The following is a 27,510-nucleotide window of genomic DNA, read 5'->3' on the forward strand; positions in this document are numbered from 1 at the left end:
CGTCAACACGCCCAGCTCCCCCAGGGATGAGTCCATCACCTCTAGAATATCATCCATCCATTTTGCCCTTGGACGGCCCCTCTTCCTTTTGCCTTCCCCTCTCCCTAGCATCAGCATCTTCTCCAGGGTGTCCTGTCTTCTCATTATGTGGCCAAAGTATTTCAGTTTGCCTTTAATATCATTCCCTCAAGTGAGCAGTCTGGCTTTATTTCCTGGAGGATGGACTGGTTTGATCTTCTTGCAGTCCAAGGCACTCTCAGAATTTTCCTCCAACACCACAGTTCCAAAGCATCTCTCTTCCTTCTCTCAGACTTCCTTATGGTCCAGCTCTCGCAGCCATATGTTACTACTAGGAATACCATTGCTTTAACTATGCGGACCTTTGTTGTCAGTGTGATGTCTCTGCTCTTAACTATTTTATTGAGATTTGTCATTGCTCTTCTCCCAAGGATTAAGCGTCTTCTGATTTCCTGACTGCAGTCAGCATCTGCAGTAATCTTTGCACCTAGAAATACAAAGTCTTTCACTGCCTCTATTTGCCAGTTCTCAATCAAGCTGGTTGCCATAATCTTGGTTTTTTTGAGGTTTAGCTGCAAGCCAGCTTTTGCACTTTCTTCTTTCACCTTCATTATAAGGCTCCTCAGTTCCTCTTCGCTTTCAGCCATCAAAGTGGTATCATCTGCATATCTGAGATTGTTAATGTTTCTTCCAGTGATTTTGACCCCAGCCTTGGATTCCTCAAGCCCAGCACGTTGCATGATGTGTTCTGTGTACAAGTTGAATAGGTAGGGTGAGAGTATACAGCCCTGCCATACTCCTTTCTCAATCTTAAACCAGTTTGTTGTTCCGTGGTCTGTTCTTACTGTTGCTACTTGGTCGTTATACAGATTCCTCAGGAGGCAGACAAGATCACTTGGTATCTTCATACCACTAAGAACTTGCCACAATTTTTTATGGTCCACACAGTCAAAGGCTTTAGAATAGTCAATAAAACAGAAATAGATGTTTTTCTGAAACTCCCTGGCTTTTTCCATTAACCACTGGATATTGGCAATTTGGTCCCTAGTTCCTCTGCCTTTTCTAAACCTAGCTTGTACATCTGGCAATTCTCGCTCCATGAATTGCTGAAGTCTACCTTGCAAGATCTTGAGCATTACCTTACTGCCATGTGAAAAAGTGCCACTGTTCGATAGTTTGAACATTCTTTAGTGTTTCCCTTTTATGGTATGGGGATATAAGTTGATTTTTTCCAATCTGATGGCCATTCTTGTGTTTTCCAAATTTGCTGGCATATAGCATGTATTACCTTTCCAGCATCATCTTGCAAGATTTTAAACAGTTCAGCTGGGATACCATCGTCTCCTGCTGCCTTGTTATTAGCAATGCTTTTTAAGGCCCATTCAGCCTCACTCTTTAGAATGTCTGGCTCTAACTCACTGACCACACCGTCAAAGCTATCCCCAATATTGTTATCCTTCCTATACAGGTCTTCTGTATATTCTTGCCACCTTTTCTTGATCTCTTCTTCTTCTGTTAGGTCCTTGCCATCTTTGTTTTTGATCATACCCATTTTTGCCTGGAATTTACCACCGATGTTTCTAATTTTCAGGAAGAGGTCTCTTGTCCTTCCTATTCTATTGTCTTCTACCACTTCTGTGTGTTGCTTGTTTAAAAATAATTCCTTATCTCTTCTGGCTAACCTCTGGAATTTTGCATTTAATTAGGCATATCTCCCCCTAAACTGTTGCCTTTTGCTTTCCTTCTTTCTTGGGCTACTTCTAGTGTCTCAGCAGACAGCCATTTTGCCTTCTTGGTTTTCTTTCTTTGGGTTGTATTTTGTTGCCGCCTCCTGGACGATGTTGGAAACTTCTGTCCATAGTTCTTCCGGGACCCATTCTACTAAGTCCAGTCCCTTAAATCTATTCTTCACCTCCACTGCATATTCCTTAGGAATATTAGTGAGCTTATATCTAGCTGATCTGTGCGTCTTCCCTAATCTCTTTAGTCTGATCCTAAATTGTGCAATAAGAAGTTTGTGATCTGAACTACAGTCAGCTCCGGGCCTTTTTTTTTTACCGAGTGTATAGACGTCCGCCACCTTTGGCTGCAAAGGATGTAGTCAATCTGATTTCGGTGTTGTCCATCTGATGAAGTCCATGTATAAAGCCGTCTCTTAGGTTGTTGGTAGAGAGTGTTTGTTATGCAGAGTGAGTTGTCTTGGCAAAACTCTATCAGCCTATGTCCTGCTTCATTTTGTTCTCCCAGGCCATGCTTACTTGTAATTCCAGGTGTCATTTGACTGCCCACCTTAGCATTCCAGTCTCCTGTGATGAAAATAATGTCTTTTAGGCATATTGTCCAGTAGGTGCTGCAGATCCTCATAGAACCGCTCTACTTCAGCTTCTTCAGCATCTGTGGTTGGGTCATATATTTGAATCACTGTGATGTTTGATGGCTTGCCCTGAATTCGAATGGAGATCATTCTATCGTTTTTTGGATTGTATCCAAGCATTGCTTTAGACACTTTACTATTAATTATGAAGGCTTCTGTGGTCCTCTTGTCCACAGTAGTAGATCTGGTGGTCATTTGATGTGAAGTGGCCCATTCCAGTCCATTTCAGTTCACTGATGCCCAAAATGTCTATCTTTAATCTTGACATCTCACCAATAACCACATCCAATTTGCCCTGGCTCATAGATCTTACATTCCAGGTTCAAATGGTGGGTTGATCCTTAGAACATCAGATTCGCCGTTCACCACCAGCACCGTCGGCCGCTAGCCGTCCTTTCGGCTTTGAGCTAGCTGTGTCATCACGTCTGGGGCTAGTTGAACTCATCCTCTGTTCCTCTCCAGTAGCATTTTTACCATCTTCCGACCTGGGGGTCTCATCTTCCGATGGTATACCGACATATCTCTGGTTGTACTGATCCATTTAGTTTTCACGGCAAGAATACTGGGGTGGGTTGCCATTACCTTCCCCAGGGATCGCATTTAGTCTGATCTCTCTGTCATGGCCTTCCCATCTTGGGTGGCCCTTCACGGTTTAGCTCATGGTATCATTGAGCTGCTCAAGCTCCAGCACCACAAGAAGGTAACAATCCTTTGCTGAAGATTTCTAAGATACAAATTGCTTATTATTTTTTTTCCAGTTTGCTTAACTACATCTTCAAATATCTCTTCCAGTGACAGGGAAAACTAAGACTATTTCTTCATGGATGATACCTTGTGATTTAGGTGTTGCTTTTTAATGATGGTATTTTAAAAAAATGCTTGCAAAATGACAATATGGAGTCACATGCCTTAATGAAGGATGTGCCTAAAAAGGAGTCAGGCTGCAAATGCACATAAGGGAAGGCAAATACTTGATGCCCCATAATACGGCTGACAGAAACATTGAACTTTGTTTAGTGAATTTCACTAATGTTTTCTGATACTTTATGCAGGGGAAGAAACATTGAAATGACCAGCCTTCTGCAAGGAAAGATCAGTCTTTTCATGTATCATTAGTCTGAACCCAGGAAATGTTGGTATTTCCAGTTCCAGATGCTTTTTGTGTATGCCCCTATGATACTTGCTGACAGGCAAATGTACTTCTGCATGGTTGTTTTGTAATATTGATGACTTCAGATACAGCTGTGAAGTGAGTGATTTGTATTGGGAAGTCTGCAGAATAAATGTGTGTCATCTACTTTTATGAAATGCCTCTGCTGTTCTCATGTGGCTACTGTTTATCAGAGTATTGCTTTCAGTCATCTGTGACACTGTGTGTGTGTGAGACAGAGAAGGGGGGGGGGGTTATTGCAGCCTTTTTAAAGAGAAAATTGTTTTTAAGCTTTCTGTAGAAAAGCCATAAATAGCTGTACAACCTACTTTATAGAAATAGGTTATAATGCCCATGGGAAATGCGAACTGCAGAAATAATTTCATTTTCCCTTTTGCCTTTCTGTGATAGAAAGTAGCGATAGACTTTCTTATCATTCTCTAGGATGCATTCATTGGAAGTGGGCTATAGGAAAAAGTACATGAGAGAAATTTTAAAAAAATAAAAACATGGCTTTAATTCCACCCATATAAACGGGTTGAGGCCAGTTACATTTCACTGCTTCTGAAAAGTCTGAGCAGAGAAATTTGTTTATTCATTTATTTAAATGATTTATAGAGCTGCCCATCTCACAGCAGTGACTCTGGGTGGTGTACAAAGATTAAAAGCAACACAACAACATATAAGCCATGGCACCTGGTTAAAACATCAGCCCCCAAAATGTAAGCTACATCGCCAACAGAGCTCACTTACCTTCTTGGCCCAAATGCCTGAAGGAACCACCAGGTCTTCAAAGCCTTACGGAAAGCGAACTGGGTTGAGCCCACCTGGATCTCTGGGGGGATCCATAGGGCAGGCACAGCTGCAGAAAAGGCACTCCATTGCAAGGTTTAAACATAGCAATAAGGATTTTCAAAACACTTGGTCTCCCCACTACCTTTCTTCTCTGGATGCTATACATAACAATTACGGGACTCTTCTAAACCCTTTGAGAGAGTTCACACACTTCACAGTAAGTAATACTGTGTCTTGTTTAGTTTTGGTTTGTTGTGCTGCCTGGCTTGTAAACTATGACTTGTGATGTATTGCTTTGTACAGTTGTGCTGTTTTCTCCAAATCATGATTAAGTAAATCTTGGTTTGTATGATGTATGAACCAAGTATTTGTATTTATCTGATATCAGGATTAGATATGGGAGAAAAATCTATTTTGCATTTGAAGATGAACTGATCTGTTTTGCCCTTTCCAGACTCATGAAGGCACAGTAATTAAATATTTCTAAATTTCTTAAGATTCATAATGATTGCCAATGTTGATGGGAATTAAAACTATCTGGACAGCACCAGGCTGACTGCTCTTACTTTCTCATTACATGACAATATTGATTTTTGCATTTATGGTTGCCACTGAATTTACTGGAAAGATCCTTGTTATTGATATGTCATTCATATGAATTAGGAGGTGTGAATTATTATATATATATATGGTCAAGCTGAATATATGAAACAACTATGAGTGAACATATCATCTACAAATTGCCTGTGTTGTCTTGAAAAAAATCTTTTGGTAGACCAGTGTTTTCTTTCTTTCTTTCTTTCTTTCTTTCTTTCTTTCTTTCTTTCTTTCTTTCTATCTATCTATCTATCTATCTATCTATCTATCTATCTATCTATCTATCTATATTAAGAGTTTTCATATGATAAAAGACAAACCAAAAGAAAAACAGAAACATGCAAGAAAAAAGAAAAAGGAAACTGAAGAAATATATAAATGATTTCCGAACTTCTTTTCGACAGATAATTGCATTCTTATTGTCCCTTCTCCCTGTTAAATATTTTACAAATACAATAGAAGAGAATATATGTAGCTCAGGGTTGAACTGTGGACTCCTTGGTGCTCTCTGAGTTGTTTGCTTGCAGACGTTTCATTACCCGACTAGGTAACATCATCAGTGTTAGTGAGTTTGGGGTTTGCTCCCTGTTTATACACAGTAGCTTGCCCTGCCAGTGTTGGTGGGGATGTGGTTTTCGCCTTGGTAGTTCCTTGATTAGGGTATTGTTTTCTGCTTGATTGTTTGTCTGGTGTTAATCCCTGCTTATCTGGATGTTGGGTGCTGGGGAGGATTTGTTCGGGTCTTTTTGTTTCCTTCTTAGCTTTTTTATTGTCTCTTTTGAATGGTATGTAAATGTGGTTTATCTCTATGTGTCTATTGAGGGCTGATTTGACTGAATGCCAAGCTTCCAGGAATTCCCTAGCATTTTTGGATTTAGCTTAGTCTAGGATGCTCACAGCAGGTATGATTGGTATCCATAGTCCTTTTTGTTAATAGAAGAATTCTGAGAACTCTACTTAGAAATGCTAGTGCTGATTGGGAAAAAATGTTACTGACAATCCAGTGCAACTTTTCAAGAAATACCTTTCATATACCGAGCATGCATCACATGGTAGAAACTTTGCTTTGATCATAGAGGGCGTGTCCTCAGATAAACTAACTTTTCTGCCCCAGTACAACCTCTAAATAGCTTAACGCAAAATGTTTTTTCTCTGAAATCTTGTTATGAAAAGACTTCAGAATAATTAACTGGAAGATGGAGCTGATGCTACTTCTATCTTTAGTGTAGAGGAGAATCCTTATTTTATTCCAATGATCTTTTTTCTTATTCTAGCTCCTTTGTTGGCATACACAAGTAAGAAGTTGACAGAACAAGTTTTGATTTAATTTTCAAACCGAATCAATCTTTATTACAATCATAGATCAGCATAAGGTTTAACTTTAATTAGAGAGGCAAAGAAAAAACTTAGGATTCATTTTCATCTTTCAAAAACTGGGGGAGTGGCTCCATATAAACCATGCCTAGAGCTTATTTAGAAATATCCCATTGTGTGTGTTATAGCAGCCACTGAAACTGAAAAACATCCTCAATATGTAATACCAAAAGGGGTTATACCCTTAACCCATCCACTTTCTTAGGGTGAGGGTGTCACTAATAACTTCAGTAGATCACTATTGTCATGTTCACCCTTCCAATGTTGCCGTTACATCGTAATGTTTCGCATGTCATTTGGCTGATGCGTGTTTCGCCTGGGAGGGGAGGAGGATTCCATCTCGTGGGATTGTTATATGTTGGCAGCTGGATTGGAATGTGTTTGGGTTATCTTGTGTGTCAAGGTTCCTTTCCCAGGACATCAGCAGAAATGGTTACCAGCACCTGGGGGGGGGGGGGGAGTTGCAACGGCGGGGCGAGGGGAGGGATTACGTTTGAGCCGAGGGTTTTTAGTTTGTATTTGGCACGCTTTTACTCATTCTCAGCTTTCTCTGTATTTGCATACTATTCTTAAATAAATTAGATATCATTAAGTCCCTGCTTGTGAGTCTGAGTCTGTTAGAGTAGGCAATCATTACATAAAGCTGAGAATCTAAAAATTTACTGTTAGCCCCTTTCCAGATTTATTTTGTGAGAGAGAAGTGCTAGCGATGAGCAAACCAAATCCCCAAACCACGGAAAGCGAGGAATCAAGCGAGGGGGAACCTGACTCCACAGTGATAAGAATGGAGAGGGTCCCTCCTCGAGAGCTTTCAGAAGTTCGAGAGGGGTCGAGTTCCAGCCTAAGAGAAGAGGAGGTTGGAGGTAAAAGAGCCCCTGAACCGACTGGTGAGTCGCCAGGCGAGCTGACCACATGGGATGAGACACAGGGATCCCTACCAGGGACGTCCAAAACGTCTTGGAAGCAGCGATACCCGAGTTCCCCAACTGTGGTAAGGCAAGAGGGAAAGGAGGATTCCAAACCCCTGACCATATAAGACTGGTAGAGGCCAAATTGGAGTCACTAGAATTTATGTTTCGAAAGATGTCCATGGACTGGGGTCCCTGGGAGAGGAGGAGAGAGGAGTCTAGTACTAGGCATTCGACTCCTTCTTTGCCCCCAACTTCCCTGGAGGAAAGGAGTAGGACCCGGCACAGAGAGGGAGCAAGAGCACCAAGGGTGAGGATTTCAAGGTCCCCTCCTTGAGAGCGGAGATCCCTGGGAGCTACAAGAAAGCTCGACTGCCCAGCTGTGGTGAAGGGACCACCCGGAGTGGGGGTTAAGGACTTTACCGTTAAATTTGATGGAGATCCAACTAAGCTATCATTCTTCCTTACCAATGCAAGGAGTTATATGGATGAATGGGAGCAGTTTTTCCGTTCAGAAAGAGCCAAGATTAATGCCATTGCCACTAGGCTCAAGGGGCAGGCAGCCGACTGGTATGTGCAGTTATGTCATTCGGAGGCCCCTGAGCTGGAGGAGTTCGAAGAATTCCTGTGGGCATTGAAGCTACACTTTGAAGACCTGTTAGCTAAAGAAAGATCAAAATGGGCACTGAGGGAGCTGTGCCAGGGGCCACGATCGGTGGCAGACTACGCTCTGGAATTTAAGGCTCTGGCTGGGAAGGTTGAGGATTGGTCCCAATCCACATTAATAGAACTTTTTAAGGACGGTCTGAATACGGAGGTCCTGAGGTGGTCGCTTGGCAGGGATGACCCAGATACCCTGTATGAGTGGATGCAGCTGGCAGGGAAGGCTGAGCATGCCCATGAGACCTTCGCTCGCAGGAAGGTGATGAGATATGCTGGGCTCAGCAAGGGCTCCCGCACTGCTGCGCCCACTGGAAAGCCCGGTCAATGTGCCTGGGAAGAGGAGAGGGAGCACCGCTATGCGAAAGGGCAATGCCTCTGATGTGGGAAGGAAGGTCACCGAGTGGCGGCATGCCCGAAGGGAAAGACCGATGATCATCCAGGGAAGCCGTCGGGGAAATCTCCCTCTCTACCCAGGAAAATGAAGGCAGCCATGGCTGAAACTGAAGTGGAGGAGATTCCTTACTTCGGGGGCAAGGGGGACCCCGATCTACTCCAGCCGGCGGGAAACGCCAGCCACCTGCTTTAAAGAGCGCCTGTGGGCAGGTGGTAGAGGATGGGCGCGAACATATTTCGGTGAGTGGCAACTATCCCACACTGACCGTTAAAGTGAAGTTAGGCTCCCGCACAAGAACCATTGAAGTTTGGGCATTGATCGATTCAGGGTGTTCGCGTTGCTTGATGCACCCTGACGTGGTGGCTGCTTTGGAGTTGCCCAGCTTTCCACTACAACGTCCCATGATTTTCACCCAGCTGGATGGTTCTACGACGGGGGGGAAGCCAGTCACCCATTTCACGGGCATGGTGGCGTTGCAAATGGGCAGCCACCGTGAGGGGCTGCTGTTTGTGGTGGCGCCTGTGGGGGGTCCCTTAGTCATTCTGGGGATTCCTTGGTTGGTCCAACAAAACCCATATATAAATTGGGTGCACAGGACTTTGACTTTTGGGGATGGTTTCTATCAAGCCCCTTGGGAGGATGACGCTCCGGAGGCTGCAGTGGGGAGGGCGGCAGCAGCAACCCCGCATTTCGCTGTCACCCCACTGGAGGGCTTGCCGGAGCAATACCAAAGCTTTGCGGATGTGTTTGGTGAGAAGGAAGCGGACCAACTTCCACCTCATCGAAAAACTGACTGTGCGGTAGAGTTGGTCCTCGACACGCAACTGCCCAAACCAAAAATCTATGCCATGTCGCAAAAGGAACTGGCGGCATTGCAGGAGTTTGTGGACAAAAACTTGGCCAGGGGTTTTATTGAACCAGCAAATTCGCCAGTGGGTGCCCCCGTCTTGTTTCGAGCGAAGAAGGATGGGACATTGAGACTTTGTACAGATTACCACGGATTAAATGCAGTCTCGATATTAAACAAATATCCTCTGCCAATAATAAAAGACATGTTAGCACATCTGACTAAGGGGAAAATCTTCTCTAAGCTGGATTTGCAGGAAGCCTATTTCCGCATCCGCATGTGGGAGGGGGATGAATGGAAGACTGCTTTCAATTGTCCTCTAGGTTCTTTTCAGTACAAGGTTTTGCCTTTTGGGTTGGCGGGGGCACCAGGGGTGTTCATGCAATTGATCAATGAAGTGTTACATGAACATTTGTTCAAGGGTGTACTGGTCTATTTGGATGATTTTTTGATTTATACTGAAACGGAGGAGGAACATGAGCGCTTGGTGAAACAGGTGCTTAGCAAACTGAGAAAGGCTGAGCTTTATGCTAAACTTTCTAAGTGTGAATTTCATCAGACTCAGCTTGACTACCTGGGGTACAGGATCTCTGACAAGGGCATTGAAATGGATCCTGCGAAGATTCAAGCTATTTTGGGGTGGGAGTGCCCACGTACCCACAGGCAGCTCCAAAGTTTTCTTGGCTTTTCCAACTATTACCGCCAATTCATCCAGGGGTTCGCAGAAATTGTGTTGCCTCTCACTGATTTGTTACGTATGAAGGGGTTGGGGGACACATGCAAGGTGAAGAACCCGGGGGCATTGCTCAATTGGACACCTGAATGCCAGTTGGCTTTCGACAAACTCAAAAGCCTGTTCGCTGCTGAACCCATTCTTCAACACCCTGATCCCACTAAACCCTTTGTGGTTCAAGTGGATGCTTCCGATTTCTCAATTGGAGTGCTCTTGCTGCAAGCGGATGCTGGTGGCCGCCTGAAGCCCTGTGCATATCTGTCATGGAAATTTTCCGAGACGGAAAGGCAATGGCATGTTTGGGAAATAGAAGCTTTTGCAGTCAAGGATGCTTTGGAGGCATGGCGCCACCTCTTAGAGGGGACTAAATTTCCTTTTAAAGTTTGGACTGACCATAAAAATTTGGAAGGGCTCAGCACGCCCCGTAAGCTCAGTCCTAAGCAGATCCGCTGGGCTCAATTTTTCAGTCGCTTTGACTTTAAGTTAAAGTTCAATCCGGGCAAGAAAAACTTCCTGGCTGATGTGCTTTCCCGCCTGCCCCAGGATTTGATCCAGGTACCTGACGTTGTGGGTACCATGTGGACAGCACCCCAATTGGTGTTGCAAGCGGTCACACGCAGTCAGACTTGTGCACAGCTGCCCCCAGTTTCGGTTTCACCGGCTGGGGGAAGAACGCCGGTTCCCTCGCAATTGCAACAACAGTTTCTGCTAGAGCTGAAATCTGACACTTGGTTGCAAGCGAATAGAGACAATGTTACATTTGACAGAGGCTTCGCTTGGAAGCAAAACCGCCTCTATGTCCCTGACAGTTTGCGAAGGGAAATTTTGATTAGGTCTCATGATGATAAAGTGGCTGGTCATTTTGGATTTGTCAAAACCTTGCACCTGGTGCGCCGCCAATTCTGGTGGCCCACATTGAGACGTGATGTAAAAAGTTATGTTGCTTCTTGTCCTGTCTGTGCCATGTCTAAACGGAAGGGGGGCAAACCGCAAAGGCTGCTGCAGCTGGTGGCCAGCCCCTCCCATCCTTGGGAGGAGGTTTCCATGGATTTCATTGTGGATTTGCCTCCTAGTCAGAGAAAGACTGTGATTTGAGTGGTAAAGGGCTACTTTTCTAAGCAAGCCCATTTCATTCCATGTGCTTCCATTCCGTCTGCGCAGCAATTGGCCCGCCTTTTTCTAATCCACATCTACCGGATTCACGGGAGCCCCTCCTGCTTGATCACGGACCGCGGAACACAGTTTACTTCCCAATTTTGGAGGGCATTTTTGAAGCTGGTGGGCACCAAGCAGGCGTTGTCCACTGCGTCGCATCCGGAGACTGACGGATCTACGGAGGCTCTTAATTCGACCCTGGAGCAATTTTTGCAGGCATTTGTCAACTATCAGCAGGACAATTGGGTTGATCTGCTTCCTTTTGCTGAGGTGGCTTATAACAACGCCGCCCATCAGAGCACAGGGCACACCCCTTTCCGTACTGTGTTTGGCCGGGACTTTGTTCCCATTCCTGACTTGCCTCAACCCTCCACACAGCCCTGCTCTGCTTCTGATTGGGCTGCTCACCTGGCTGATTCGTGGCCAGTGATTCAACAGGCGTTGGCTGATGCCCAATCTGCCTATAAACTGCACGCCGATAAGTGACGAGCCCTTCAACCTGCTTTTAAAGTGATAAGGTCTACCTTTCCACCAAGTTCATTAAATCCCCTTAGCCCTCGAAGAAGTTGGCTCCTAAGTTGGTTGGTCCTTTTTCCATTGTGGGAGTTGTGAACCCTGTCACATTTAAACTGGATTTGCCACACAATCTGAAACATTTACATCCTGTTTTTCATTGCAGCTTGCTCAAGCCTGTCAACCACTCCGATCTTGGCATCCGCAACCCCCACCTCCTGCTCCGATCATGATTGACGGACAGCAACATTTTGAGGTGAAGGAGGTCCTTGATTCTCACCAACTTCGTGGCACCCTGAAGTACCTCATTCGGTGGAAACACTTTCCCCACTCTGAGTGGGTGTCTGCCCGTGATGTTCACTGTCCTGTTTTAGTTAGACGCTTTCATCTAGCTTATCCTCTGAAACCTGCTCCTTAGTGTTTTTGGGGGAGGGCGGTATGTCATGTTCACCATTCCAATGTTACCGTTACATCGTAACGTTTCGCATGTCATTTGGCTGATGCGTGTTTCGTCTGGGAGGGGAGGAGGATTCCATCTCGTGGGATTGTTATATGTTGGCAGCTGGATTGGAATGTGTTTGGGTTATCTCGTGTGTTCAAGGTTCCTTTCCCAGGACATCAGCAGAAACGGTTACCAGCACCTGGGGGGGGGGGGAAGTTTGCAACGGCAGGCGAGGGGAGGGATTACGTTTGAGCCGAGGGTTTTTAGTTTGTATTTGGCGCGCTTTTGCTCATTCTCAGCTTTCTCTGTATTTGCATACTATTCTTTAATAAATCAGATATCATTAAGTTCCTGCTTGTGAGTCTGAGCCTATTAGGGTAGGCAATCCTTACAACTATATTTGGTGGATGCTCATCTATAGGTATATTGAAAAAGACATGGAATATCTTGATTAAGTTGCTGTTTATTCCTGGTTTCTCAAAGGCTGTTGGCACGCAAGTCATACCCATCTTATAATGAAAATGCATCAAGAAGCCTTCCCTGTTATGGATAGTCCTTTCACTGGAGAGAGTATGTCTGTATCCAACATTATTTGCCTTTCTGTTTTGGGTGAAGACCTGCTTTTTGTATGTGGGACTTAGCTTCCAGCACAGGAATGCAGAGATAAAGTTGACAAAGGAATGTATGAACTGTCAGCAGAACTGTTAAGAGATAATAAACAAGAGTGTAAAAGACAACATAGTTATGGGAAAGGAGGATGCATGAGAAAGAGAGTCAAAATTAACCCTGCCTTGATTCTGTATAGTAGAGGGAAGATGAAAATTCTAGCAGACTTTCAAGATTCTGTTATTACACCCTAAAACAACTATAGAGTTCCAGTAGTCTTCGCAGTTTCTGTTCCTGATCTGGCCTTCTTCGACTAACTGACCATGCCTTTTGCCCTCTCTGACTGTGATTCTTGTTTATTACTATGTAGTTTTTGAGTGTGTGATTTTGAGCAATTCATTACTTATTTTATTTGGTTTTTAACTTTATTTATATGGATCCTCTCGGCAACGGGCAGACTATAAATATCTTAAGATCATTCCTTTTTCATAGCTGTTTAGGTAAAAACTAGATATTAAATGTTCAAAATCCTGTGATCTCCTACTAAGGGGGCAAAAGAATGCACATGGCAAATTGAACATCCTAGCTTATTTTTTCTTAACTATTCATTACATTAATGTTCCCTTTCATTCAGGAGCTCAAGACCGCATACGTAGCAATTCCTTCTGTGATTTTTTTCCCACAATAACCCTATGACAAATAACAACAGGTAAACTTTATTATAGCCTAAGGCCAGAGATAAGTCGGGCTGGGAGCAGGTGGTTGGCTGAACGTCACCCAAGGAACTTCTCTGAAGGGGAGGAAGTAGAACTGGAGTGAATCTCACTCCTCATCCGACACCTTAACCACTAGACCACTGGTTCTAGTACCAGTCAGGCATGCCTATACTGTAGCTTGGCTAAACATCCCAATTTATTTGTCCCTTCTCTATTTGTTTCCCCCAGAATTGAAAGCATGAGAGCCAGTTTGGTGTAATGGTTAAGACATTGGGCTAGAAACTGGGAGACCGAGAATCTAGTCCTGCCTTAGGCACAAAGCCAACTGGGTGACCTTGGGCCAGTCACTCTCTCTCAGCCCTGGGAAGGAAGCAATGGCAAACCACTTCTGAAAACCTTGCCAAGAAAACTACTGGGACAGGTGCACATGCATGCGCGTGTGTGCATACACACACACACACACACAGAATTGAAAGCAAGCCTGTTTGGAGGTAAGGGAAGAATAGGAAATTTTGAGAGACAAATCAGTGGAAAAAAGGAAGGCAATAGCACCCCTGATTTTTTTCTTATTCTTCCTCCTAATCCTTTCTCCTGCCCTTGCCTATAGGGAAGTGTGCAACAACGTATGTTGATAGGAGCAGTCGTGCCAGTAGAATTATCTAAGGGGCACATCTCTTGTGGCAGATGGAGATAGCTGAGTGCATGGTACCATGGTCCCCAGTGTGTCTAGATGTAGTACTAAATGTGTCCCAGGCCTAAATAAAGGGAATGAACCTTCTGCTTTCCTGTTCTGTTTCACAGGTTTAAGCTAAGAGGAAAAATACGCAGAATACAGTAGGCTGTTATCTTGGACAGACAGAGAGATGAAAAGCTAGACTGCCACAAGACGATGTTTTTCTTGATTTCAACTTTTTAAAATCATTTCACATGAATGGCATTGTTGCTTGGGGGTGTAAATGGATCATGTCTGTACTTGCAGCGCCTGCCTTGGTGCTTCGTGTCCTTTGTGAATACGGAGATGATTCACTTAGTGTTTCTGGAGGCATTTTCAGCTGTGGTCTGATTTCTCTTTCATAATAGGTGCCAGAGAAAATAAGCTTTCTGTACCACCTTTTCCAATAACCAGGAAAAAAAAAAGCAGCAGCCAGTGAAGCAGCATTTCTCAAGAAAGCTTTCTTTTTGTGTTTAGCAACCATGAATTCTCCCTCTTTTCTTAATATTTCAGTGTTCAGCAACGAATCCTTTAGCAGGAATGGCAGATAAACTGCTTCCACCAAGATAGGCATCTGTTCTGCTGCATAAACCTTAGGGCATCAGGGTGCCAAACACAGCCCTGTCCTCCAACTTCCTTTTCTTCCAAAGACCAAGTATCCCTTCTGTGCAATAATTTCTCATTTACGACCTCCTACCAGTGCCTGTTGAGCTGCTGCCCAAAACTGTTCTCTTGCATATGCAAATGTGGAGACTTTGCTTTTCTCCAGACAAATATGTAATTATTCTTTCTTTTCTCCTACTCCAGTGGTGATTCTTGGGGGAAATTGAAGCTCATTTAATGGCGTCATTTAAAGCAGCCATTGAAAGTCTGTTTTATGAGAGGCTACTTTGACTGTCGACAGTTAAGACAAGGAATTTCGTAGGCTGAGATAAAACAGTTTCACAAGGTGAAACAGCATCACAACTATTTAAAAACTCCAAAGGTTCCAAACCTTTTGAAAAGATTGGAATAATAATCTCTTGACAATTTCTAATATTTAATACCTAATTTTGTTATCTTAAAATAGAGAAAGTACTTGTTCATCACTTGAACAAGATTTTCTGAGTACTTGTTGATGGATTATAGAGATTCTTTTTCCTTTTCCTCCTCTACTGGCATCTATATTAAACCAGAAATTAATTTTACTAATCCCCAGGCCATGAATGAGAACTATGTAGGTTTCTTGGTGTATCACAGTGGCTCAAGGGCTGTTCAATTCTCTTTAATGCTGGGGAGTCTGCCCTCCAAGCAGAATGAGATATCAGTATAACCACGAAAGTCTCTGTTGCAAGTCAAGAGTGTTCTCTTGTTGACAGAAAAGTACAGGATAAGCTTGCACATACTCTATTCTGCATGCATGCTGAAAGTCAGTGTGGTAGACGTTAAAGATAAACATCTCCCTAGGGTGGACTAGGTTACCAGTGGTGGCAGGAAGCCCTTTTAAATCACTCCTCATTGAAGGTAGAGTTAAAGAATATTTTAAGCAGGGATTTCAGTTTCGATGAGGTAATGAAATATATGTAGTCAAACACTAAAATGCAGGAAATGGGTAAAAGTCAATATTGGGAGGAGGGCATGTTACTGTAATGATTCATACATAATATACAACTTAGTGATTTAAGAGATGGATACTGTTGACATATCAGCTAACGTTAATTTACACACACACACACACACACGCACACACACACACACATACATACACGCACACACATTGTGTGTGTGTGTGGGTATTTGCATAAGAATTAAGGTTAGTTTTTCCTGATTATTTTACAGTAATATTGATTATCAAATTTTCTGGAGCAGACTCCAATGCTAAAAACAAATTTAATTTGATAACTTTTGTCCAGGGGAGGGGGAAAGGAGGGCAATACTTTTTCCTTAGTTTTTTCTCTTTGAAACAGGCTATGTTGCTAATAATAATGATAATAATATAATAATAATAATACACAATTATACTTGTACAGTAAGAGAATGAGGAATCTAATGTCAGAAACAGAAATACATACCACTGGTATCTGAAGTATGTGTTTCATGCCTGGTCTTAATTTATGTTGAAGACAAAACATGGAGGCCATAAGGGAATAATTTCATATACCTCTAGCAATGATCTGTTTGGCCATTGATTATAAAATGTCATAAGAGCTAGATGTGGTGGTCATTTTTCAATAAATAGGCTTAAGAATTTATGAGGATTGCTGTGATTCTAAGTGCTTCACAGCTAAAGGGCAGCATTTGCCCTGAGACAGGATGAGTCACATATTTCATGTCCCATAGGCTGATTATTTAAATGCAAATATTTGCTTTATTAAAACAGATATCACTTGTTTAAAGAGATACTAGAGGAACATAGTGCTTAATTCTTTTTCTTCAAACTAAGCCCATAGAGACTTAGAGCAAAGGCCAGTTGACAGGTGACACGGTTTCTTCAGTTTCATGACTCTTGAGTATCAGTCATCAAGATACCACCCTTCAGATAAAAGCCATGTAGCTTCTCCAGTAGCAGCTTCAGCTACTATGAGTCCTTCTCCAGGCTGGCCTTCTCCATCTCTGCTAGTGCCATCTTAGTTGTTTCTGAGTTATCTGTCAAAACTACCTAATCTCCTTTAGATCCCCCTCAGGCCCAGAACTCAATTTTAGAGAGATAGATAGTTCCCCTTTTAAGGAGTTAGCTCTGTGTCAACTATGAGGAATCTTCTCTTATGCATTGGTTATCTGGTTCATAAGGGTGACAGTTGATGTTTCCAAGAATGCTACTTCCTCCTACTCCCATGGCTACATTTGCCACAGTGCTTAGCATGCAAGTGAGACTAAGAGCCATCCTTCAGCTATTGGTCCACATGGTGGCTGTGACATCTTGTTCATTTTGCCTTTCTTTGGTTGCAGGCCTCGTAAGAGTAGCATGTTTGCATTGGGTTTAGATGTCAGATAGTTCTATCTCTCAGTTTAACTTTGCATCAATGTGTTCATCCTCCGGTGACTGTTTACAGATAAGTGTATAGCCTTTGTCCTTTTATCCATGACACACATCCTTGCCAGTGACATACTCATGTTTGAAGGCAGAACACTTTTTTATCTCTTCATATCCAGGGCATTTGGTCTGTATTAGAAGCATTGGAGTATCTTCATGACTTAGAAGGAGTTCTGATTATTCAAGGGCTTCCTCCAGGGATGAACTGATCGGATTGTATCAAACAGAGCTACAATTATCTGGTTCATAAATAAAGTGGCATAAGGTCCACTCAGCCTTATGTCTCAGTTTCCTATATGGCACTAAGGCAGCTTACATTTCCTATTTAACCTAGCAAAGAAAATGACAATATCCTGGATGACCAACTTAGCTATGCTCAGTCAACCACCACAATTAACACTGCACGCCACAACTATATCTTTATTAAATCCCACCAAGACAACCACAAATTCAGTCTCTTCATATTTTGGGACAAGCTGTTTCTTCAGGGCACAATAATCCTCTACAGTAGTTCTTTCTGTTCTTTGGAAATGTACTGTACCTTCCTATATATTTTTGCAGAGATTTGCCTTTTGACAGAAGTACTTGCAAAGGTCCACAGAGATTTGCCCAACCACATGGTAATCACATTGTGGTAGTGTGGTACCTATTGTTTGGTTCTCTGCTGTGTCTCACTGACTGGAACTATCTCTGTATTCTGAACCATTCCAATCTATTCTCCACTGGGGCAGGTGTACCACCTGGGTCTCAATTCCCTTTGTCTCAGGGCTTGTTGGATTTGATCCTTCCTTTCCTTAGAACAAAGATAGAGAAGATGCTGATTACTTGGACCCTTTCCTCAAGAGGTCTTTATGCATTTAAGTGGTCATCTTTTATGGGCTTTGCACAAAAGCATCATTTTAATTCTGTGCAATATCAGATTCGTCATGTTTTGGCATTTCTTTTAGACTTGAAGCAATATAAAACACTGTGACTTGACACTGTCCTTTACAAAAGTGTACTTCACAGCCATTTCTTTTTTCTTCTCTGCACTAATAGGTGGTGCCAACTTTTTTTCATCTTTATCCACCAGTATTTCCATCTGCCCCTGCCTAGCGTATTTCTCTCATTTTCCCATTCTAACATCAAAACATTTTGATTTGGTTGCCACTATTACCATTTATTTTCTGTCAGGGAAGATGGCATTGTTGAGTGGGCAAGTTATATGTCTTGCATAAAGAACCTTTTTTCCTCATTCTCTTTGTGTATAAAGTAGTTATTTGTCCAGATACTACTTTCCTTCCAAACCTATCACCAGAATGCACTTAACGTAGGACAGCATATTATTACCTTTTTCCCCAGTGCCAGGACACCTTTGAAGAGACCCCTCCATTCTTTTATAATTTAAACAGCACTTGCCTTTTACGTTTGTAGAATTCTTCTACAAGAGCTATGCCAGGTACAGTACATGGTATACATGTACATGGGTACAGCCTTCAACTTTCATTCAACACTGTTTTCTGGACGGTAGTACAACAGTTCTGTCATCACTTTATGTCTGCCAGTTAATAAGCCCTTCTTTCAATTAATAAGCCATGTGTGCAAAGCATGGAAACTGTTAAACTGTTATTTAACCTGTAAGCTTGAGCTATTCAAATGGGCATCTCTGAATTCTCACAACTCACCCACTTTCTCACTTGGTGTCAGGTAACCTTCACACTCCTTCCTGGTTCAATCACAGATTCTGTGTCAACTGCTCCTAATCATTTTTGGAATGCGTGAAGGCTGAGATTTTTGTCAAGAATTCCGTAAGCTCTAGCAAATTCCAAACTGGCTTTGTGCATAATTCAGATTCATAATTTGTATATGAATTCACTAAGGACTACTTGAAGAAGTCAGATTACTGGCCAGAAGCCAGTTCTTGCATGTGAGCAATAGTCCTGAGAATTTTAGACTAAAATAGGCCTATGGCAGACACTGATTTTCAATGATATCTGAATTTTAAAAATTGTACTTTTGCATTTTTACCATATAGTAACTTGTCATGGTTTAAAGTTTTATAAACTTTGATGAGTACATACAGTCTGGAGAACATCATCTTCTCTTCTGGGAATTTGACAGAATTTATTATTTTTGTTAATAGCTATTTAATTGCAGTGTACTGGGCTATTTAAAAATACTCAATTTAAATCTATAATTCATCTTAATAATATTTGAGGAAGAGGAATGAGCATTCAGGATATACAGGAAAACTAACCGTTATTTTTATCTAATTGTAATTTTATTTCCATTCTTTAATTAGAATTTTTCACCATATCAAAAGCCATTCTTTGTCCAATGTTCAGAACAGCTAAAATTTGTCAAATAATAAATTGGATGCAAAGATGACCTTCTACTAGCATGTCTCTAACGTTCACAGGTCTCTAAGTTACCAAAACAGTGTTTCAGAAAAAATATTTTTTAAAATAAAAGTAGTCCTTCCTCCATTGTTCCAAATGACTAGCAAAGTATTTTTTCACACAAAGCTTATTCTCAAGATTTTTTAAAAAATATCATCCTATATTTCCTTTATACTAGTGGGAGAAGGCTTCTGCACACTCGAATAGCACAAATGCATTTCCTCTTTCCTCTTACAATACTTTGGACCTAAGCCATGGACATTGCTATACCACTTAAATGTTGAAATAATTAAGTAGTCATCTGCAGTATTATAATGAACAGTGGGGAGCATCATAAAATTAACAGCTACAATTTTGTTCAAAGCTTGTATGGAATTATAAAGCCTTAATGGTCCTTCTGAAAAGGCCATTGAGATGAATATGCTAAGTTTCTCTGGGAAGGCAGTTCAGGATGTGGTTTAGTATAAGAAAAGACTCCAATTTAGTACTCTACGATCTGGCTTATAATGGTGGTGGTATTCGTAACAGGTTTTCCAGACCTAAACTCTGTTCTATGGAGAAAGGAGCCAGGTGGTATAACAAACAATATTTTCATTAGGTAGGAAATAGAAATATGGATCTAGAAATAGTAGCTAGTAAAGAAAGAACAAGAGTTGTCAGATCTAGTATGTCTTATAAACATATTTTTGTAACATTCATCTGGATTTGGAGTTTTGTATAATTTTTTTCTCATTTTTGTATTGGCAGATTTGGCAGACCTACCCAGAGCTAGTATTGTTGAACGCTGGGGGAGCCAGTAAAATTTCCCATGGATATGCTTAGAGACATCAATTCTTCCTGTTTTTAGAGCATTTTATGGTATTTGAAGAAAGCCTGCAGGGATAAGTCTCTTCCCAGTTCTCAAGAAATTGTCATATGAATCACTACAGGTAATAATTCATTTTTTTCTAAAAAGTTTTAATATGGTATATAAGAACATAGCTTTGGTAAGAAATTATACCCAAACCTTGATTTAATGGACCAGCTAGGGAGAAGTCCTGACCATTAAAGCTGAATCTCTATTAAATCAAAATTTATGTAACTGATGAAAATTATATAAATTTGTGACAATGTATATTACTTGCTTAATTGTGTAATTAACTATAGTTGTGTTAATATATAGTTACACAAATGAAATAACTATCTCAATTAGGTAGTAATAAAGGTGGGATAGAAAATAAAATAAATAAATAAATAAATATGTAAATATGTAAATCATAAATGGCATGAGCTACGTTGTCTGAACTGCTTTAGAAACAGTAGACTTTGTCCATTTCACTCCCATTTGGGAGTGAAGTCCAAACTAAAATTTTGTCGATTGTAACCAAAGATCACTGAATAAAAATTGAGATTTTACTGTAATTAACAAGTAATTTTTATATATTTTTGAAATGTAAAAATAATACATTTAATCAGAATTGTTGTTTATTCGTTTAGTCGCTTCCGACTCTTCATGACTTAATGGACCAGCCCACGCCAGAGCTTCCTGTCAGTCATCAACACCCCCAGCTCCCCCAGGGATGAGTCCATCACCTCTAGAATATCATCCATCCATCTTGCCCTTGGTCGGCCCCTCTTCCTTTTGCCTTCCACTCTCCCTCTCCCTCATTATGTGGCCAAAGTATTTCAGTTTTGCCTTTAACATCATTCCCTCAAGTGAGCAGTTTGGCTTTATTTCCTGGAGTATGGACTGGTTTGACCTTCTTGCAGTCCAAGGCACTCTCAGAATTTTACTCCAACACCACAGTTCCAAAGCATCTCTCTTCCTTCTCTCAGTCTTCCTTATGGTCCAGCTCTCTCAGCCATATGTTACTAGTGGGAACACCATTGCTTTAACTATGCGGACCTTTGTTGTCAGTGTGATGTCTCTGCTCTTAACTATTTTATTGAGATTTGTCATTGCTCTTCTCCCAAGGATTAAGCGTCTTCTGATTTCCTGACTGCAGTCAGCATCTGCAGTAATCTTTGCACCTAGAAATACGAAGTCTTTCACTGCTTCTACATTTTCTCCCTCTATTTGCCAGTTCTCAATCAAGCTGGTTGCCATAATCTTGGTTTTTTTGAGGTTTAGCTGCAAGCCAGCTTTTGCACTTTCTTCTTTCACCTTCATCATAAGGCTCCTCAGTTCCTCAGTTCGCTTTCAGCCATCAAAGTGGTATCATCTGCATATCTGAGATGGTTAATGTTTCTTCCAGCGATTTTAACTCCAGCCTTGAATATCTCAAATCCAGCTTGTCGCATGATGTGTTCTGCGTCCAGGTTGAATAGGTAGGATGAGAGTATACAGCCCTGCCGTACTCCTTTCCCAATCTTAAACCAGTTTGTTGTTCCATGGTCTGTTATTACCGTTGCTACTTGGTCATTATACAGATTCTTCAGGAGGCATACAAGATGACTTGGTATCCCCATACCACTAACAACTTGCCACAATTTGTTATGGTCCACACAGTCAAAGGCTTTAGAATAGTCAATAAAACAGAAATAGATGTTTTTCTGAAACTCCCTGGCTTTTTCCATTATCCAGAGGATATTGGTAATTTGGTCCCTAGTTCCTCTGCCTTTTCTAAACCCAGCTTGTACATCTGGCAATTCTCGCTCCATAAATTGCTGAAGCCTACCTTGCAGGATCTTGAGCATTACCTTACTAGCATGTGAGATGAGTGCCACTGTTTGATAATTTGAACATTCTTTAGTGTTTCCCTTTTTTGGTATGGGGATATAAGTTGATTTTTTCCAATTTGATGGCCATTCTTGTGTTTTCCAGATTTGCTGGCATATAGCATGCATTTACCTTGACAGCATCATCTTGCAAGATTTTGAACAGTTCAGCTGGGATGCCGTCATCTCCTGCTGCCTTGTTATTAGCAATGCTTCTTAAGGCCCATTCAACCTCACTCTTCAGGATGTCTGGCTCTAGCTCACTGACCACACCGTCAAAGCTATCCCTGATATTGTTATCCTTCCTATACAGGTCTTCCGTATATTCTTGCCACCTTTTCTTGATCTCTTCTTCTTCTGTTACATCCTTGCCATCTTTGTTTTTGATCATGCCCATTTTTGCCTGGAATTTACCTCCAATGTTTCTAATTTTCTGGAAGAGGTCTCTTGTCCTTCCTATTCTATTGTCTTCTTCCACTTCCGCGCATTACTTGTTTAAAAATAATTCCTTATCTCTTCTGGCTAACCTCTGGAATTTTGCATTTAATTGGGCATATCTCTCCCTATCGCTGTTGCCTTTTGCTTTCCTTCTTTCTTGGGCTACTTCTAGTGTCTCAGCAGACAGCCATTTTGCCTTCTTGGTTTTCTTTCTTTGGGATGTATTTTGTTGCCACCTCCTGAAGAATGTTGCGAACTTCTGTCCATAGTTCTTCCGGAACCCATTCTACTAAGTCCAGTCCCTTAAATCTATTCTTCACCTCCACTGCATATTCCTTAGGAATATTAGTGAGCTCATATCTAGCTGATCTGTGGGTCTTCCCTAATCTCTTTAGTCTGATCCTAAATTGTGCAAGAAGAAGTTTGTGATCTGAACTACAGTCAGCTCCTGGTCTTGTTTTTACCGACTGTATGGATGTCCGCCACCTTTGGCTGCAAAGGATGTAGTCAATCTGATTTCGGTGTTGTCCATCTGGTGAAGTCCATGTATAAAGCCATCTCTTAGGTTGTTGGAAAAGAGTGTTTGTTATGCAGAGTGAATTGTCTTGGCAAAATTCTATCAGCCTATGTCCTGGTTTGTTTTGTTCTCCCAGGCCATGCTTACCTGTAATTCCAGGTGTCATTTGACTGCCCACCTTAGCATTCCAGTCTCCTGTGATGAAAATAACATCTCTTTTAGGTGTGTTGTCCAGTAAGTGCTGCAGATCCTCATAGAACTACTCTACTTCAGCTTCTTCAGCATCTGTGGTTGGGTTGTATATTTGGATCACTGTGAGGTTAGATGGCTTGCCCTGAATTCGAATTGAGATCATTCTATCGTTTGTTGGATTGTATCCAAGCACTGCTTTAGCCACTTTACTATTAATTATGAAGGCTACTTCGTTTCTTCTGTGGTCCTCTTGTCCACAGTAGTAGATCTGGTGATCATTTGATGTGAAGTGGCCCATTCCAGTCCATTTCAGTTCACTGATGCCCAAAATGTCTATCTTTAATCTTGACATCTCACCAATAACCACATCCAATTTGCCCTGGCTCATAGATCTTGCATTCCAGGTTCCAATGGTGTGTTGATCCTTAGAACATCGGATTCGCCGTTCACCACCAGCACCGTCGGCCGCTAGCCGTCCTTTCGGCTTTGAGCTAGCTGCGTCATCACGTCTGGGGCTAGTTGAACTCATCCTCTATTCCTCCCCAGTAGCATTTTGGCCATCTTCCAACCTGGGGGTCTCATCTTTCGATGGTATACTGACATATCTCTGGTTGTACTGATCCATTTAGTTTTCACGGCAAGAATACTGGGGTGGGTTGCCATTACCTTCCCCAGGGATCGCATTTAGTCTGACCTCTCTGTCATGGCCTTCCCACCTTGGGTGGCCCTTCACGGTTTAGCTCATGGCATCATTGAGGTGCTCAAGCTCCAGCACCATGACAAGGTAACGATCCTTTGCTGAAGTTTATCAGAATGCATACATTCAATAATCCCAAGAATGAGCAACCCTTTCATTATTATCATTAAAATGAACAGCTTTGAAACCTTTCAAGAGATTTTGAAAGTTAACATTCTATAATCTAATAAATAAATAATTATGGTTTGAGGGTTTAGTGATTGGAATTTTTTTCATGTTACTTAATAAGATGCTTCAGCCTACATCAAAAAATACTAAAAGTCTTGTTGTCCTTCACTGACTATAAACAATGTAATATTTTAAATAATGTAACATTTAACGTATCATCAAGTATTGCATTTCAGGAACTGATGTAATGTAGAATTCGTAACTCTTTTATGGTACCTCTGGATATTGGAGAAGATTCTGTTCAGTCATCATGGCCATCATCATATCTTATGTAGTGAGTTTAGAATTCAATTTTGTGAAGAACTGTTTCCTTTTATCTGTCTCCATAGGTAGTCACAGTCAATTTCGACCCATGCAGATATTATGGTTTTTTATATGGCTCTCTTGATAGAAGACACCCTAGTGTATCAAAGATACTTTTTGGTATATTGTAGCTGTGCTATCAGTAATAGAAATCCTAGCTGAATTGTTGTTGTTATATATGGACTAAAAACATATGGTAAGATGGAACATGGTCTGCTACTTGGAAATATTATTTTGGTCTATTCCCTGACTTTTGAAACCAAGTTTGAGGTGCCTTTCTTGAGATATGAAGAAAGATGCATGCAGCCTTTTCTTGAAATTGCTTTGATGGTCCTATCAGAAATGCTTTTCAGCATGGTACACATACCCATGGTTCAGCAGAGTATTTGGGGTGGCCGATCTATGCCTATACTCTTAGAGTAAAAGTAAAGGGTCCTTTGAGTCAAGCTTGAATCCTGCTGACTTCATGTTACATGCTATGGAATAATTATTTCATGACCAATAAATAGAGAAAGCTAACCGGTAAAGAGAAAAAAATGTATTAGCCATGATATCATAGGACCTGTCCTGCAAGACAGATGACAGGGTTAAAAAGATTATAGTATTCATAGCTTTAAAGACAAGCAGAACACAGTGCATTTCTTTCATTGGCTACATGTATGTTGCTAACTTGTATAACGTGTTATATTGTGGCACATATATATTTTCTAAATAGTCATTCAAAAGCTGAGATCATTTTAAAAACACACAATTGTCATTTCCCTGTTTTGAAACCTTCTTGACGTGCTTACTGGATTTATTTGCTTATTTATTAGATTAGTACCTTGCCACAGTTTAACAACTCTAATCCATTATAAGCTAAGAATTTATAGTAGTTATTTCCTTGTATATGGCTTTCTTGTATAAAGATAATGATGGAGGGCTTTCATTTGGTCCAATTTATTTCCACAGTGTGCAGTGTGGTGGTTTTTGACAACAATATGGAAGTGGTTTGACATGGTATGGTGGTAAAGGGATTGGACTGGCAGCGGGGATACCCTCAGCCACAGATGCTCACTGGGTGACTTGGGACCCAGTGACTTTGAGACAGCCCAACATTCCTCAGTAGTTGCTGTGGGGAAAACATAGGAGGAGAGACCATTGTATATGCCGCCTGAGCTCCTCTATAAGAGGCAGGATATAAATCTTAAACAAGCCCACAATTGTTAGTATGGGCTTGCATAAACAGTGGAAAACAAGTTTTGTCAGGAGCGTGACAATATGAAAGAAATAAACACAATCTGCCATCCTGCTGTGATATGAAAACTAAACTTGTGATAATTTGAGGCAGCAAAAGAGCTAAGAAGAGCATGTTTCTTTCTTTCTTTTTTATGGGAAGTTGAGATGGGTTAAGGAGCTGACAGACACCAGTAGCATGTTGGACTTCAAGCAGGAGACGAATTAAAACGGCTAGCGAGCAAACATGAAATCAGCCAGTTTCAAACTGCTGAAGAACTACAGATTGCAGGCTGATTCAAGATCACTAAAAAGGAGGAGGAGACAGTGTGGGATCTGTCTACCTACTGCAAATACCCACAGGAAGAAGAAGATCCAAAGAGGCTAGAAAGACCCAAGTTTTGCTAATCACAAGTGGTTGCAAGCTTAGTTCAATTAAATCCCTCTAACGCTATGGGGAATTTAATAGCAGCTACATTTTAGGGTAAACACGCTGTTGTATTAACAGGCAGGGAAATAATTAATCGTACAGATTTCAGAGCAATTTACCATATTCTTTTGTAGTACTGAAGCTTGGCATAGTTTACCTGAATGCTGCTTGCAGTTATCTGGCTGAAAGAACCAATCTCATAGAGTAGCTATTATCTTTTTATCCTTAATTATGCTTTGAACAACAAAGAAAACAAATGATCTAGTTCACAGGAAGGTCCTTGCATGCTTTGTTTTGTCTGATGAGTCATAAAAATTTGCAACAAGTTCTTTGAAATTTTGCTCTGTCTGCCTCAGTTCTAGGTTTGTGTTTCCACTCTTAATGTAAAACTACCAGCTATGTTTTTGGAGGGTGGGCGTGAAAGTAATGCCTCCTCTAAGAAGCTCCATTCCCACTGACTTTCTTGGCAACAGCATGAGAATGATTTGCCTTTGCTTATTTCTGTGATGTTTTTAAATTCTGAGTCTAGCCTACAGCCCTGGTATTCCCCGGTAGTCTCCCACCCCAGTGCCAGCCCAGACACAATGACCCTGCTTAGCCTTTCAAGATCAGCCAAGGTCAGCTAAGTGCTGCCACCTAGCTGGGCATTAGTATATTAATGACCACAAATCAAACCTTTTAGGAAATGAGTCCTGCTGAAAAACAAGGGAGAATCTTATAATAGAGACAGCCATAGTAAGAGAAATGAAATAACACCATGAGAAAACTAAGTGGATTTGGCGTTCCTAGTTGTTAATAAGCAAGTGGATTTTGTCATGATGCACATAACCAGCTGCAAATGAAGTGCTTTTTGTTTTAGCATAGATAGTGCAGCAGAGGTTTAAACTTTCCCTAAGGAATAATTTGATGAAAACATCTGCCTGTAATTTACAGGCACCTGAAAAGCAAAACGAGAGAGAAAATTTAATTATGGAATCTAGATTCAGACAATGTGGTTAAATGAAGGGAACAAGGTTTAACAGTTCGTACTTTGAAGGATGCGTGACCAGAAAAATGGGATAGAAGCTGCCCTGCTAAGTGTGGTTTTTATTTTTAAAAGTCACTTTCACATTTCCAGCATGATGCCAATTTCAGAGATTTTAAACCTCTTTTTGTAGCTAGATTTGACCCATAATAATAATAATAATAAAAATCTTAAGCAAAATAAGTTGCACTTAGCAAATTCTTCAGATGTAATCTTTTTATAGAGATGGTGGATAGTAGTCACTGTGAAATCCATACTTCCTAATGGTCTCTGAGCAAGTGGTGACTTAATTCTAGCCAGGCTCTATATGCCTGGGTCAGATCCCATGTTTAAAAGTAATCCTGAGGGAAGGGGAACATACCCCCAAATAGCTAATCACGG

General features: G+C 41.4%; 1 protein-coding gene across 1 annotated transcript in view; it reads left to right on the forward strand.

The window, feature by feature from the left end:
• PLXNB2 (plexin B2) overlaps positions 1–27,510 on the forward strand; it is a 329,693-nt gene that overhangs the window by 88,783 nt on the left and 213,400 nt on the right. Inside the window, exon 2 of the mRNA XM_063309588.1 lies at positions 20,136–20,317. Within this exon, the coding sequence (XP_063165658.1) occupies positions 20,304–20,317 (14 nt within the window). The 5' untranslated portion in view covers positions 20,136–20,303. The remainder of the gene's footprint in view (positions 1–20,135; positions 20,318–27,510) is intronic.

The sequence above is a fragment of the Candoia aspera genome, chromosome 7 (genome assembly GCF_035149785.1).
Source record: "Candoia aspera isolate rCanAsp1 chromosome 7, rCanAsp1.hap2, whole genome shotgun sequence".
NCBI lineage: Eukaryota > Metazoa > Chordata > Lepidosauria > Squamata > Boidae > Candoia > Candoia aspera.